The 15793-nt window shown below is 41.5% G+C and overlaps 1 protein-coding gene across 1 annotated transcript; it reads left to right on the plus strand.

Moving 5' to 3' along the window:
* The first annotated feature begins 4039 nt into the window (after window positions 1-4039).
* LOC102081643 (uncharacterized) lies at window positions 4040-15793 on the plus strand. The gene is made up of 7 exons (XM_005458861.3): window positions 4040-4225; window positions 5003-5178; window positions 5527-5637; window positions 7069-7136; window positions 7296-7400; window positions 11535-11639; window positions 14435-15793. The coding sequence occupies exons 1-7, from the start codon at window positions 4106-4108 to the stop codon at window positions 14491-14493; spliced, it is 744 nt and encodes a 247-aa protein (XP_005458918.1). The 5' UTR covers window positions 4040-4105; the 3' UTR covers window positions 14494-15793.

The following is a 15793-nucleotide window of genomic DNA, read 5'->3' on the forward strand; positions in this document are numbered from 1 at the left end:
GAACTGAAGTCTATGAACAGAATTCACACATGTGTCCTTATTGTCCAGGTGGGTGAGGGCGAGACGTAGGGTGGTGGCGATGGTGTCATCTGTTGACCGACAGGTTGGGGCGATAGGCGAACTGCAGTCTTAGGTCAAACATCTGTAAATCCTGTTTACCCACAGTGGTTATGCTTATTTCTATAGTATTCATACATAAATATGTTTGTCTGTGTATTCTTTAAATAATTACAGCCATCGTTTTGAAGTTGTACAAAAACACCTTATTTCAGCGAGATAACGCGATTTTCACTTTTGCATGTGCTCTAAATGGCCTAGAAGACACCTTTCTCACTCAAAAGAAAACATTTCTTCAGTTTGTGAATAATTTGAAAGTCTGATTCAATAAAAGGACTAGATGTTACAATGCCTGATATTGCATGACTTCTAATGGAGAAAGTCTTGGGTGATGGCTACTATGAGGAAAGGCAGCCTGGAAGCTTTAGCAGCAGGACACATCATCAGTTGTGTGCCTCAACTTGACAGGGTGTTTCAGCCTTTTATCACATGACACCCTCTGCTGAGGCAGGCCCACTAAAAGTTGATCAAGGCTGGGCGTGTGTCTCACGGTTACCTGACTGCCTTAGGCTGCCCAAGTGTTGTCAGCCCTCTGCAGCTATAGTCAATGATTGGTCCTCTCAGCAGTGTTAGCTAACTCTCTTATAGCCTATCGTTGCTCCTGTCCTCTGACTCCAATCTCTCTAAGTAGTTTTGCTATTGTACTGCCAACAAAGCCCCTGCACCCCACTTCCACCAGGCGCACCCTGATCTTCCAGCCTCTGTCCTCTGCCTCAGCTGCCAAGTTGGCATACCGCAGCTTCTGACACTCAAATGTTTCCTCAGTTGCATCCTCCCACGGTAGGTCTGGTCTCAGAGTAGTTGTTATGATCTCTGTGGGGAAAATGAGTCTCTGGTCCAAGTCAACTTGCATCTGCCAATCTCTGGCGACCTTCAGTGGTCCCACATCCAGGGTTGAAGGGCTTGTCCTCGGCTTGTCCCCGTCCCAGACAAATGCTGATGGATACTGATGCTCCTCTTGGTTCCTGAAAGCTTGGGCGTTGATGGATTCCCTCTTGTACTCAACTGTCTCAGCTAGACACCTGAGGACCTGGTTGAATCTCCATGTGTATCTGCCCTGAGTAAGGCTAGTCCTACAACCAACATGTGCTTGAGTGTTGCTGGGACTGTACACATGGGGGCAGGCTGGGTCCTTTCCAAACCACAGTTCCAGATTTATGGGGGAAGGCAGCACATCAGATGTGGCTCAGATGATGAAACCTAGCCTATTAGACTCCATTCCCCAGATTTCACTCCATGAGAGTTTCCTCTTTTCAACATTCTCCCAATTCATCCAGCGACCCTGCTTGGCCAGCGCTACGGCTCTGGCACGTCTGGCTGCTTCCTCCTGTCGACGCACCTGCTCCAACACCATAGTTTGATGTTCGGTTACAGACACTTGTTGCCACAGAGGTGTTACCACTCCAAGACCAAACCCTCCTCTGCCCTGTTGGACGTACCACCACTCCAGGCTCTTGATGGACTTCTCTGAGACTGTTGGGATTGGTTCTCCACTGATATAGAACTGCTCGGCTGTCAGTTTTCCTTTTCTGATGGAGATGCTGCGATATTTGCTTGGCTTAAACTCTATTCATGCCCATTGGATGTTTTCCTGGAGCTTCTGTAGTAATCGCCTAGTACATGTTTTTGTTGTTGTAATGATGGTCATGTCGTCCATGTAGGCTCTAATGGGAGGAAGAGGAAGTCCACTCTTGAGTCTCCCACCTCCCACTACCCACCGAGATGCCCACATGACCAAATCCATTGCCATCATAAATGCCAGAGGGGAAATCATGCAGCCTCCCATAACTCCAATTCCCAGGTGCTGCCAGGCTGTGGTGGTGTTCTCAGCTGTGACACAGTTACTGTTACTTAGATCAAACAGCTGCAAATCATGTTTTCCCACAATGGTTATCCTTAATTCTATAGTATTCTTGCATAAATATGTTTGTCTGTTTTTTCTTTTAATATTTACAGCCATCTTTATGAAGTTGTACAAAACCACATTATTAAGATCATATAACACAATTTTCACTTTTGCATGTACTCCAAATGGCCTAAAACACACTTTTCTCACCCAAAAGAAAACATTTCTTCAAGTGTTTTCTTTAGTCTCAGGTGACTGCACGTTTCCCCAGCCTTATAAGAAGTCACCTGGATGAGTGACGAAACGTTTCACTACACTACATCCAGATGAACAGAATCAACCTTTCGGGAAAATGAAAAGTATTTTTTCCAATCATAAAACAAAAAACATCAAGCACCATTGTTTATGCACATGTTGATCATTTGGTTGGTGGATCACAAAACTAACTAAATACTTGCTGTTAATTTTTAAGATAGTGGAATGGCAGGTTTTCACTTTTTATGTCAAGGCCACTCGAGCAGTTTGGACTCAAGTGCAGGACTCTTTACCTAAAGGTTCAACAGGTTTATTTACGGCAAGCAAAGATGAAGAATTCAAACACAATGTCAGTGTTAATAAAAGCCTCAGTTCCAGAAAGGCAGGTTATTCCACAGATGCAATTACTCAACAGAGTCTCTCTCATCAAACTCAAGTTTTCAGATCCTAGTACCTTAAGTAGTGATAGTGGAGTCAAGGATGGGAACTGAGAATAAGTCCTGGCCCTGAACACAGACAACACAAACATAAACGTGAACAGACAGAGGAGAGGAGAGATAAAGGATGTCGTGTAAAATAAATATTTGACCACCTACAACCAGCCAAAGTTCTGGTTCCCACAAACTTGGCACACAGATTGGAGTCGATCAGCCTCACTCACTCTTTTCTGACTTCTGGTTTTTCACTAGTGTTTGCATTGGATCAGAGTCAGTATCACTACTGGTTGCATGAGGTGATACCTGGAGCCTACAGAGGTTGCACAGGTGGTCCAGCTCCTCCAGGAGGAGACATGACTATGTGCCATTGACAGTAGGTTTGTTCACACTTTGTTTCCCAGCAAGATCATGGAGGAGATTCCAGGAGACCTGTAGTCACTCTAGGAGAGCTGGACAGGACTATCGAAGGTCTTGAACCCATCAATATGACCAGTATCTGCTAGAGCCCTACAAAATGACCTCCAGCACGCCGGTTTTGTGAATGTCTCTGACCAAACAATCAGAAACAGATTTTAAGAGAGTGTCCTGAGGGCTCAACATCCTCTAGTGGGTCCTATGCCTGTTACGGTTGAACCTGACTGGCATTTTCCATTAAATACCAAAATTGGCATATGGCGCCAGGTGTTTTTCACAGATGAGATCAAGTTAACCCTGAGGACATGTGACAGACGTTAAACAGTCTGCAGAAGCTGGGGAGAACATCCATCCATCCGAGTCATCCATGGATGTTTGTTTATTTGTTGTTGTCTACAACAACAACAACAAATTCAAAAAGGGTAAACTTGGGTAAACCTCCAGAGTCGTAGCACTCTGTTGGAGAAGTAGGTGGTCAAAATATATTTGAGATTATAAAAGGTCTTATGAGTTGAAACTTTGTATTTAAAAAAGTTCACCTAATGTAGCTGTGATTCAAATGCCAAAATAATTCTATAGACCTATGAACTTTGTACACACCAAAGCTGTTTTTTGCCTTCCGTTCACTATGAACGGGCGTGTATTTCGGGTTTATGCATGCCCAAATGTTTAAAAGAATGTGAAGTATGAGCACAGGCTAACTCACTTTCAGCAGCTATGTTGTTACACTGTGTAAAAACAGCTGTAGTAGGGAAACCAGGGAAGACTTAGTTATGCTCTGCAGTTTGTTGCAGGTCAATACATGTTGGCAAAACAACATGCAGACATTACTCAAACAGCTGATAAGTGACATGTTTGCTTATGTGCCTCCACAATGTTTGCACAATTCAGCTTTCCAGAATTCTTCAATCCAATGGAGTTTGTAGCTGCTGTACAGAGCAAAGTACAGCACAACATAGTAGGTTTTGTAATAGCGTGCCTCTAAATGCCAGGTATTTCAGATGTCAGGGAAAACAGCAGTTGACAGCTATCCGCCATGCCTGCAACACACCGGGCTTTTGCTCTCATCTCTCTGCTGTCCTTCAGCGCAGCAGCACCAACAGTAGACGACTGCAATCAGCTGACCCAGCCTCTGCAAGCTAACGAGCTTCACCAGGTACAGGTCTCTTCACCTCTAACCTCAGCTGTCTTTCTCCCTGACAATATGACAAATAGGCCCAGAGTTGTTTTGTCAGTTACAGAGTTATTCTAACTTTGGCTCTTCACACCTTCCCAATGGATTTAGGTTGAAGAAAAATATCAATTACAGCCTGTTTTAAGAAATACCTTCTTTTCATGGGCTCAAATGTGGTGGGATGATTGATTCAAACCATGTTTTGTGAACACTGGCATTTGAATATGGAAGCTTTGGCTCTAAACAAAATAATGTAGTCAAAGGAACGGTCGCAAAAAACTGAGCTATCAGACTGTGTGGGATGTTTCAGGAAGTGGACCCAAACCCAGATGTTGGGCACAGACTAACAATCAGCAGTTATAGTGACAAGATATTGCTGCAGACAATGATGCCTCTGCACACGGTACATGTGTCAGTGCGATAACACGATTGGTCCCCATGTGCTCAGATGTGGCTAATGATTCGAAGTTTAACCAGATTAACCTAATTTGACAGGCAGCATTTTATTCATGATGATATTGTAGTGTTGTATACATTTGAGACCCAAAAAGTGAGACAATGTAGAAAAGTGGCTGTTATTTCACAACAGCTAATGCAATATCTTTTCCTCTTTTTAATTATTTAATTTCATTAAAAGCAGCTTTTGTTTGCAGTTTCATAAGAAAACAGTTGCAGTGACATACAGAGGTAAAATACCAAAAATTGTATCCATATTCAAACCTTTCTGAACCTAACTGTAAGTTCTTTCACCCTGAACAGATCCTGGGTAGGTGGATCTTTATTCAGGGGCTTGCCAGTAACGGTAGCTTGGGAGACAGTTTGAGGTTTGTGGAAAGTACGTGGATGGTGCTGAATACAACATCAGACAGTCGGACCCTGCAGGCAGAGATAGCTGGCCGAGTGGTTCAACAGCTGGACGAGTCTGTTCAGCCACAGTAAGTATTTTTAAGTATTTTTCCCCATTTTTGCCTATTCTCTAATCTGGAGGGGGAGCCAGTAAATATTCAGACAGCAGTGGTGATCCTGGCAAAAGCAAATGGCCATAGGTCAAAAACTGGTCGAGGCAGACAACTCGATGATGACACTGTTTCAACGGAAACATGAGACACTGGAGAAGAAAATCCAAACCTACATGGGCTTCTTTTAAAAAAGTGATATATCTCCTATATCTATGCCAATACCAATACATTTAACTTACCTATATTTTTAATTTACAGAGACTACAAAGACTAAAATTACATGTTTTTTGCATATTGAGCTAATTCTTTATATTTTGACATTAGAGTTCCAAAGATGGAGGACGCCTCCATCCCGACCAATTCCCAGGGACCTGAGCTTTCTTCAAACCCTAGCTCCCACCATGTCAGCAGTTCCACACCCCATCTGGTCATGAAGTAAGCCATACTTCTAAAATTGATAAGAGAGAATTAAACCCTACATTCATCACTTACTAGTCAAAGAGAACAACAACCACTTTTTATTTATGTACTCTAGTGTGGGATCTCAGGCCAAAGTCTGCTGCACACAGGCAACCACACTCAAAGGAACTGCAATGTTGCCTTTGTCGTTCATCTACATACGTCTGTTCCTTTGTGAATCGCTAACATCTGTTCAGAACTGAATTCCCAGAGTTTTTCATCAATGTCACATTTCTGGAGGGATTTTTTTTAGGGTGTTCTGAGGCAGGTAGGTGATATGTGTCATACACATAGTTGAGTTGTTGTTGTTTGTGCATAGCTTCATCATAGCTACCATAGCCACCACAAGTCAGGAGAAAATTGAGGTAAGACAGCTGTTCTCTTAGTAGACGCAGGTAGCTGAACAGTAGATTGTTTAATTAAAAACCCACTGTGTGCACAGAGGCAAAACTATAAAAACTGTGTCTATTCTTCACCTGTTTCTCAACTCTCACTCAGAGATCTGCATTTACACTGTTTTATTCTGGCTAGTTACTCGCTACCTCGTGCTGCGTCAACAGGTCTGCTGGTTTTTTAACCTCAAATTTCACATCCTCATTTTATGTTTGACAGAGTTTTAGTAGACAAAGCTGAAAGGCTTGGACATGAATTGAGCTGCGGTTTGGGGAAGGCCTCGAAGGGGACTGGCGACGGCTCCCGGGCCTGGCAGATCCCCATGTACTAAATAGAAGAGAAGAAGTTAAAGAATTGAAAAGGCAAGGGAGGGTGTGGCACGTAAACGAGAATGAACAGCTTGTAGAACTGGGGGAACACATTTAGATAAGAACTGGAAGGAGCATGTTTGGAGGTGTGGTCCCACCCCTGAAATTCCAATACTTCCAATTTGCTATACTGTTGGTAGAAAGCTGGTTGATATTGAAATGAACTGATTGCAACTTTATATATAAACTAGTCTACTGTTGTTGCATTAAGCAATTTTTGTATATTCTTCAAAAATTTCATTTAATCAGAAAGTGAAACTCTTGAGATTAACAGTATCTATAGTAAGAGCAGTGGCAGAAGAAACCAGAACTCCCAGTGAACACCCACACAAGCAAACCCTACACAGAGAGGTCTACTCTGGGGGTAACCCAGGAACAGCAACAGCAATGGTGGTCATTGCTGAGCCACCATGCAGCCCTCATTTGTGTTGATTAAAAAATGCCACAGATTACTCTGTTTAGAACTCAGTCTTCTAATATTAAAGTCAAATCGGGTTTGAAAGTGTCGGTCAAGGATGCATTCAGATGGGAAAAACTTCATCGGGCCAGGTGTGCAAGTCAGTATTCCTTTTGGTGTCTCATTATCAATCCAGATGAAATTTTAATGTTGCCATTTTCCACTTCTTCTGCTTGATCATTGTTTTAGGGAGGATCGCTGCCTCAGGAATGTTCAGAACATGTCCCTAGTTGATGGCAAAGACTTAGAGTTCTACAGTAAGTTGCTTCAGTGAATAACATACAGTATGTACACGTGTAATCAGATCAGTTACATCTGTCACTCAGGTCTGTGGGGTTTGTCACAGTACAATTTGCATGCTCAGTTTATCAGAATTGTTATCCTCCCATCATGAATGCTTGTGTTTTGTTGCACAGTGAAAATTGCCAGTTCCTATCACAGGTTCCTGCAGACCTGCCCTGACTGTCTGCTCATGCATACCTACTATAAAGTAGCCAGTCACCAAATGTTCTACTTGTTTGGTAAGTATGAGCAGTGATGGAGCATTTACTAAAAGAACTGACAAGTAAAACAGTAAAATATTTACTTGATGGACTATTAATTGTATATTTTAACTGTAATTAACGAGTGAACAGCATTTCACTGTTGTAGTCATCTGACAATTCTTTGACTATTTTAAAGGGTGGAAGGGTGGACTACTTTGGCATTCAACTCATCATTCCTTTTAGTATCTCGCTGTCATACTTGTGAAGAAGTAAGAAAAGAATATAAAAATCCCCAAACCAATGAGAAATTAGTTGTAGAGCCCAGTATGGATTTTCACAAATGGATTTTTCTACAACAAGGTAATCATTTTAATATTCATCAAATAGAATATAATTGTTTTCCATCTAAATTGTAGCCATGTTTGAATACAAAGTAGCTTGAATTCTGGACTGGACTGGGACAAAAAGTTATCCCGCGCGTTTTGACTAGAGAACCACAAAGCCATAAAACCTCTGAATGAAAACAAACGCTGTTGTGACAGTGATGTACACTGTCTTGTTGGTATATATGTATGATTTCTATACATTTTACATCAGATGATGTAAAAAACAACAAAACAACCATCACTTTGGTTGCTTTGAGAATAATAGATTGCTGAATATACATTAGAGCTAAAGAGACTGTATTTTAGGGTGGCTTGCAAAATTATAATATAGAGCTTGCTAGTGTGTAAGAATACAAACAGAAAAGGCCTGGAATGTGAACAATGAACTGGGAAGAATTAACCCCCACCCCCAGGAAAGAAGCAAGAGTTACTGCAAGAGTTACTGAGGGTGAGGGGCAGACAAATAACAAAAGGGCACTACCTTAAAAGGAGATGGGGGTCAGGGTGTCAGCACCCCTGGCTGCTGTACCAGTGTTTTTCCATTGTGGGGGTGTTTACTATAGAGATTGACAGACCACGTGACTTTCAACCGTTGCTTTGTGGGTACCCGTGGCAACAAAATCAAAACACTGCATCAAGCGCTAGTATTTCCAGCACCGGTAATCATTAATTCTGTGGTTTTAATCCCTACTTGCATTTTACTTGCCCCAAAAACAGTTATGTACAAAACGACAGAGAACACGGCAGGTCCATACAAAGGCAAAAAAAAAAAGGACGAGGAAAAACTCAAAGGAGTAAAAGGGTGAGACCAGGGGTGGGCAATCTCAGTCCTCAGGGCCGGTGTCCCTGCAGGTTTTAGATCTCGCCTTGGGTCAACACACCTGAATCACATGATTAGTTCGTTACCAGGCCTCTGGAGAACTTCAGGACATGTTGAGGAGCTAATTTAGCCATTTAAATCAGCTGTGTTGGTTCGAGGACACATCTAAAACCTGCAGGGACACCGGCCCTCGTGGACTGAGATTGCCCACCCCTGGGTCAGACCCATACGAGCATACAGAGTGGAGTAAGGACGTTAGCGTGCTGCCCAACTTTTATCACGGACATATTTATTATTATATGGTCCTAAGTGTGAGTGCATACACTCACAAGATGTTTATTAACTTCAGATCCCTGCAACAAGCCCAGGTCCAGTTTACTTTGGTGATTTGGACGATTCCATTTCACAGCTGTTGTTACATTTTTTTCCTTTATCTCCTGTACAGGCCAACGCGTCTATTTGTCGTTTCAGGTTGTAGTATTACACAACATTTTCAGATCTAAAAGAAATAAAATGAGTGTTTCGTAATTCATTCAATTTATTGTCTTTATTTTTAACTGGCATTATTGTTTCATTCTATTATAGAATCTTACAAGAAAGAGGCAAAATTGTATTCCATCATGCTTTATTAGCTGCTTTAGTGAAAAACAAATCAACAATGCAAAAAAAAAAACCATTGCAAAACAACATACTGGAAAACAGTTATTCATCACTTGATTGCATCAATACAACCCTTGGGCACATATATGCAGACTTTTCGTGGCTGTTTTGATATCGCTCTCTCTCTTAACCGATCAAATCTGGCTGTGGTAGCAGCTTTAAACTCAGTCTGACCCAGGGTGATAGAGGTGCCCAGTCTGGATCCCATTCCAGCATTTTGTAGGCTGGTTTTCCTACAAAACACAACAAACATTAGCCCACAAAGCCACAGTGAACAAAGCAGCATAGCGCAACAAATTCAATTCAAATCAATATAAGACTTATTTGTAACCTACATCAACAATTATGTTATGATAAATTACGTAATAACTACAACAGAAGACGTACCTTTGTGGAAATGCTTGGAGCAGACTAACATGTGAGCTGGAGTGTTCTGGAACGTTATATTTGGTCTTCGAATGGCTGCAATCCAGGTCATCCGTCGGCTCTTTGTTACTTCGGAAACATGGCTTGAAAAATTTCTCTTCCACGATGTAATCCGATAAAAGCCGATCTCTTTACCCGTCGGCTTCCCATGGCTGTCATGCGACTGGCTATTGCAGTTAATAATACAACACCTTCTTGCCATTTTTTGTGTTTCTTTTTATCGCTGTGTGACTGTTTTCATGTGAAAGCCTGCGTGCGCTTGTACCGCTTGCCACTCGTTCCCAGAATCCTTTGCGGTTTTACCCATGAATGACGTCACATTTTCAATCTCTATAGGAGGAGGATACCAGAGACTAAAACTGTAGCTGTTGTGTTGAATTCTTGAGATCAGCCTTTAGAATAGGACTGCTAACAAAAGGATTGTGTGAAACTTGGAAACATCTCTGCGTGATCTCTACCAAGACAAAAGGATCAGAGAGAGCGGCGTTGTCTCCCACAGAATGAGAATAAGAAATGTACTTCTTTGTTCCCCCCTTTCCCTGTTAATGCCCTACCTGCCCCCCTGGCATAACTTTGCTAGACCCGCCCCTGCACAGTTACCAGCTGTCAGCTACATAGAAAAGGATCCTGGTGTTATTTGTCTCTCAGAAACAGTTCATAACTTCCCTTCAACTCATTCATGTCACCTAAAAGGTAAACCTGTTTCTCCATCACCTGTTCAGCTCTGATGATTCAGTAAGGACATCTCCTGGTTTCATCTGCATGTTTCCCTCCAGCAAACATCAGCTGATACTAGACAGTAATATTAAATCAATTAAATAAATTATTTAATAAATAAATTAAATAAACAACTTATCAAGCTTAAACGTGCTGCTGTTTATCCGCTGGTTTCCTCTTTCTGGCGCAAAGTGGGCGATAAACAAACAAGAGAGACGGGACTTGCGACAGAAAAGCCAATCAGCTGATCATTGATCAGTTTTTGAAGTAGCAGTAATTGAAGTAGCAGCAGGAGAGGAAGAGGAGAGAGTGAGAGAAGAAGAAGCTGTGCAGCGGAAACACAGATTAACTCCAGCTTTGTGTCTTTTTTTCATTCTAGCTGAAGTACTGCTCCTTTTCACCTCAATAGCATTTTCTTCTGTTTGTCTGTGATAAGACTGCTTTCAGAGCCGTTGCCCAAGCAAGGGGGAGGGTGTATCCGACCTCCTCGGCTGTAAATTGTCCAGCCCAGAGTCAATCATGACCAACTGGCCAATCGACCACCTTTCATTGTTTATACCGTTACAAAAACCCATAAAAACTAAAAATGACCATCCCCCTTTGTGCCCAATACTCAGTCACAGTACTTCAAAAACACAATTACATTCCATTTCTTTTAAAAGTTTCCTGTGTCATTTTTTTTTAATTTAGCAAAATTCAATTCACTTTTATTTATATAGCACCAAATTGCAACAATAGTTGTCTCAACGCACTTAAAAGAGTGTGAGAAAAGGACAAACAAAAGGGTTTTTTACACCTGGCCGTGCAGACTGCCCTCCATGTGCTATACAAACTGAGTACTGGCAAATACATTTACCTAACATGTCTTGCTTCTGTTTGTTGTTATTTCATAAAATTGTTATACAACACATCTATGTTAATTGTAGCAGGTTTATATTGTAACAGAAATTGTAACATTTAAGTAACCAGGAGGCTAACTGAAGCTGTCAAATAAGTGCAACATAGAGTAAACTCTTTTAAGTAGTGGAGGTAGTGCTTCAAGGAGGCAGCTGCCCGATCACACAAAACAAACAAAATACACTTTAGGAGTCAACCATCCTCGAACACTAGTGTGAACACAATATATTCTAATGGTGCTTTTCCTGCTGTTGTTCTCTGCAGGGAGGAACAAGACCGTGACAGCTTCTGATTTAGAGACCTTCAGAAAACAAGGTGAATGCCTCAGGTTTCCCACGACACCAAAGTTTAACTACGACCCTAACAATGGTAAGCACCACGTGTCGTCTACATTGAAACAGAATATGAAATGAATCTGCTACATAACTTAAATGCAGTAGATCGCCCAGTGAGTAAGTTACCACACACTGAAAATGGTTATTCCTGAGCTTGTTTGGAAGGTGAGGTGCTGGAAGATGAGGGCCTAATCATTTTTTGGCTGAAAGAAATCATTTCATACATCATGAACAATTTCTCAGTTTGTGATGTAATCTGTCTTCTTGGGTAGGCAGGTGAAGTGTGAGGAAGTAAAACTTAACATAAGGAGGTCTACAATGAAAAAGCCCAATACAATATAAGCTTTGTTAGATTATTCGGTAGCTGTAACTCAGGAAGTACAGCATGTCATCTAATAAGTGGAAGGTTTTTTTTTGGTTCAGACCCTGGTTGCTCTAATCAGTATGCAATGTATCCTTGGTGAAGAAACTAAATGCTCTCCAATACATGAGGGATGCATCCAGTGATGGATATTGTATAAAGGGATATTGTACAAAGTGCTTAAGTAGAGATTATATATAAGAATCTGTCCATGCATTAGGATAATAAATAAAATAATTCTAAACATTTATTGTTGATTTATTGTGATGGGCAGCAGATTCCAGATTCCTCTAGCAGTCCAAAGACATGCTGTCAGTGGGGTTAGTTTAATTGGTGATTCTATATTCCCCATAGGTCTAAATGGTTGTCTTTCTCTAAGCGTTAGCCCTGCGCCAGGCTAGTGATGTGTCCAGGGTCTACCCCACCTCTTGTCCTGTGACAGCTGGAATAGGCTCCCTGTGACCCTGATAAGGATAAGCGGAAGAGAATTGATGGATGATTTATTGTGTTGCAGCTGAAAATAACATGCTAGCCAGTTAGCACATAGGCTTAAGGTTCAATGGGGTAGTTTAGCTCAGGCAGTAGAGCAGGTTATCTACTAATTACAAGGATGGTGGCTTGAGCCATGCCTGCTCCAGTCTGCATCCTTGGACAAGATGCTAACTCTCTGATGGATCCGTTGGTGTTATAAAGTAATTATACAGAAAAAACAGAAAGAAAGCGAATGAGACAAGTTCTATAAAGTGCTTTGAGCGCTCAGGTATAGTAGAAAAGTGCTATATAAAAAACCAGGTACATGATAATAATGTACACTTTTATTGATCCCCGTGGGGAAATTCTTCTCTGCATTTAACCCATTCACTCAGTGAAGCAGTGGGCAGCCACCAGTGCGGCGCCCAGGGAGCAGTGTGTGGGGATGGTGTCTTGCTCAGGGCTACCTCAAGGTAGCCGTTCGGGGGATTCAAACCCCTGACTTTCCGATCATGGGGCAACTGCTTTACCTACTGAGCTATCCCCTGCCCCCATGCCAGCCTGTTGTGGTGGTCTCGACGGAGCAACCAGCCAGAGAGACCAACTCCACCACCTTTAATTGTAGCTAATGACAATAGTCTGCACTCCAACAACTCCAACCAGAGTTGGAGTTCACGGGCAGCAAGAAAGACTTACCAAATAAATTGCTTGCACATGAAAAACATAACATCCCAATTATTTGATCGTTCCCTTGAAATGTGCACACAAACGCATGTTGATCTTTATACCGACCTCCACTGCAAACAGAATGCAAATCTGATAGTTACAGTACATTATAGTGAGTCACTGTGACATCCAGTCGGCCCTCTGGTAAGTCACACATCTTGGGAATCATGTTGAAGGACAGGCAGTGAAAAACACAGTGAATGGAGCTGAAGCTCTCCGGGTAGCAGAATTAATGGCCGACTAGCGAAGATTTGTTTTACTCCCACATTTCTTAATGCACTTCAGTTTTCTCACACACCACTCTGGACCCTGCTTGTCCCCAATCCAAGCCAATATTGCTAATATATGCTGTAGCAGTATCTGGTAATAGAAGATGAAAGTTAAAGAAAAAACATATATAAACGCTTCAGGACACCTACACCAGGAGATGCCAGACTAGAACAGCACAGATACTGAAGGACCCGTCCCATCCTGGCAACAAACTGTTACAAGCTTCTATCCCCAAGCCATCCGGGCCCTAAACCAACCCCCCCCCCCCCCCCCCCCCCCCCCCCCCACACACACACACACACACACACCCGCCCTCTCACATCATCTATAATTGACTGAGACAGGACTCTCTTCCAGACTCTTTAAACCCATTGGCACAATGTACGTTTCAAATTCTTTAATTTTAAATATGTTTATATTGTCTGTTCTGTAAAATAGTCAGATTGTCTATTCCTATTTAATTCACTTTATGTACAGAATTCACTTGCTTGCTGCATACATGCTACTACTGCACATTCACCTAATGTATATATTATATATATAATGTCCTTCCTCTACCCCCCCCCCCCCCCCCCATTTTTGCACAAGTCAAGGAGCGTGTCAGGTTACATTTCACTGTGTGTTATACTTGTATAAGTATGCATGTGACAAATAAAGAACCTTGAACCTTGAACATGAAGTAAGACAGACTACAACAAACTTATCTTTGCACATTTCGCAATGTTAATGACTCCAAAGTTCATCTCATCACAAGAATCTGTGCCGTTGTAGTTAAAGTAAGACAGGATGAGAAACAATAGAATTTACAGCTACTGCCAGCTATTGTGTAAGAACATGGCCCCTTGGAGAGAAAGGTAATCTACATATTTAGCATTTAATGGAGGGTAAAGGACACTTGGAGGTGGGGAGGACCTAAGGATTTGCATTTGATGTCACTTCTCCAGAACGATCAGTTTATCTTACTATTCCTGTTTGTCTGTGAATCTTTCTTCCCTTTACAGAACTGTGTCCTGTGGAGGAAAAGAAGTCAGAATCCACACCTCAACAAAACCTCCACTAACAGAGTTCTTAATAACACTGCCACTGCTATCGTCAAACTTACGCTGTTGATTGGTTTTTACTCATGATTTAATTGAGAGAAATTTGAGAAGTTTGAATGTCCAAACTGTTAAGTGCTTTTCTAAAAAATTTTGGTTCAGGTTTTGACCCGCCTACTAGACTCTATGTGATTCCTGATAGCTTAGCCAACATGAATGGGACAGGAAATTTATGTTTACTTCAGTGTCATATCCATCCATCCACCCATCCGAAGCTTGGATGGTCAGCTTGATATCTAAAAAACTGAGTTAATTATAAACAAGTGTTTATCTTGGTAGATTTTATGCACTGATTAAAGTTTTTTTTTAAAAAAAGGCATTTAATGCTATTTTAACCCAAATTTACACCATTAGTCAACTGCATAAACCACTTTCATAAGGGAGGAATGGTTTGCACACTTGATCAATGCTCACCCATTGGCTGGGAGCCAGAGAGGGATCTACTCTGGTTACTATGACTAGTAACCTGACAATCAAGCTGAAAGCATATGCTGCTTTACTGTCCATTTAGACTGTAATGGGTTATTTTGTTATACATCACAAAATAACCATGATGTAAACTGTCTTCACTAATACCTGAAACCAGAAAATCAAATAATAAACTCCAAATAAATGATAAAATCTGAAAAGTGTTTCTGACATCAGTGGTCATGGAAGCCAAAGGTCAAGACAACTGGCCGTTTCTTTGGAACGACAGCAGTTGCACCACATTGGTCATTACAAATACTTCAAATTTATACATGATTTTTTCCTGATATTCTAACCATGTGTTTGGTCAAAATATTTTGAGACAAGAATCTGTCAGAACTTTTGTAATTATATTTCTCTCTTATTGTGTTTTGTTTCACCAGTGCATGTGTGATTTTTTTCCCCCTGTGCATTTCCAAACCGATGGTTAAAGTGGCCGGTATTGTCAACTAACTCTTCTGGCTCTCTTGCTTCTTTCGTGTTTGGCATTTTTTACCATTATTTTTTAAAAATATCAAGAGCTAATAGAAATCAGATGAGTAAACAGCAGAGAGCAATCAGGATCATCTGTTTATCAAGACACTGGATCATCCTCCAAATTAAGGCCGTTACTGGTGCCGACTGCAGCCCCATCGTATTCAAAGGCCTCGTCTCTTTGAACGCCACAGAACTGACCGTTTGGACTTTGCAAGAGAGAAAGAAAGTTTTATTCTCTGATGAGAAAAAATGTAACCTTGATGGTCCTGATGGTTTCCAATGTTACTGGCATGACAAGTAGATATTTTCTATGCTCCA

Source organism: Oreochromis niloticus, linkage group LG2, assembly GCF_001858045.2.
Source record: "Oreochromis niloticus isolate F11D_XX linkage group LG2, O_niloticus_UMD_NMBU, whole genome shotgun sequence".
In the NCBI taxonomy this organism is placed as follows: domain Eukaryota; kingdom Metazoa; phylum Chordata; class Actinopteri; order Cichliformes; family Cichlidae; genus Oreochromis; species Oreochromis niloticus.

Bases quoted from the DNA above. Each gene is read 5' to 3' on its own strand.
- LOC102081643 (XM_005458861.3), top strand. From the start codon at position 4,106: ATGCCTGCAACACACCGGGCTTTTGCTCTCATCTCTCTGCTGTCCTTC. The intron at 4,226-5,002 runs GTACAGGTCTCT...CACCCTGAACAG, and splicing joins AAGCTAACGAGCTTCACCAG to ATCCTGGGTAGGTGGATCTT. The intron at 7,137-7,295 runs GTAAGTTGCTTC...TTTGTTGCACAG, and splicing joins CAAAGACTTAGAGTTCTACA to TGAAAATTGCCAGTTCCTAT.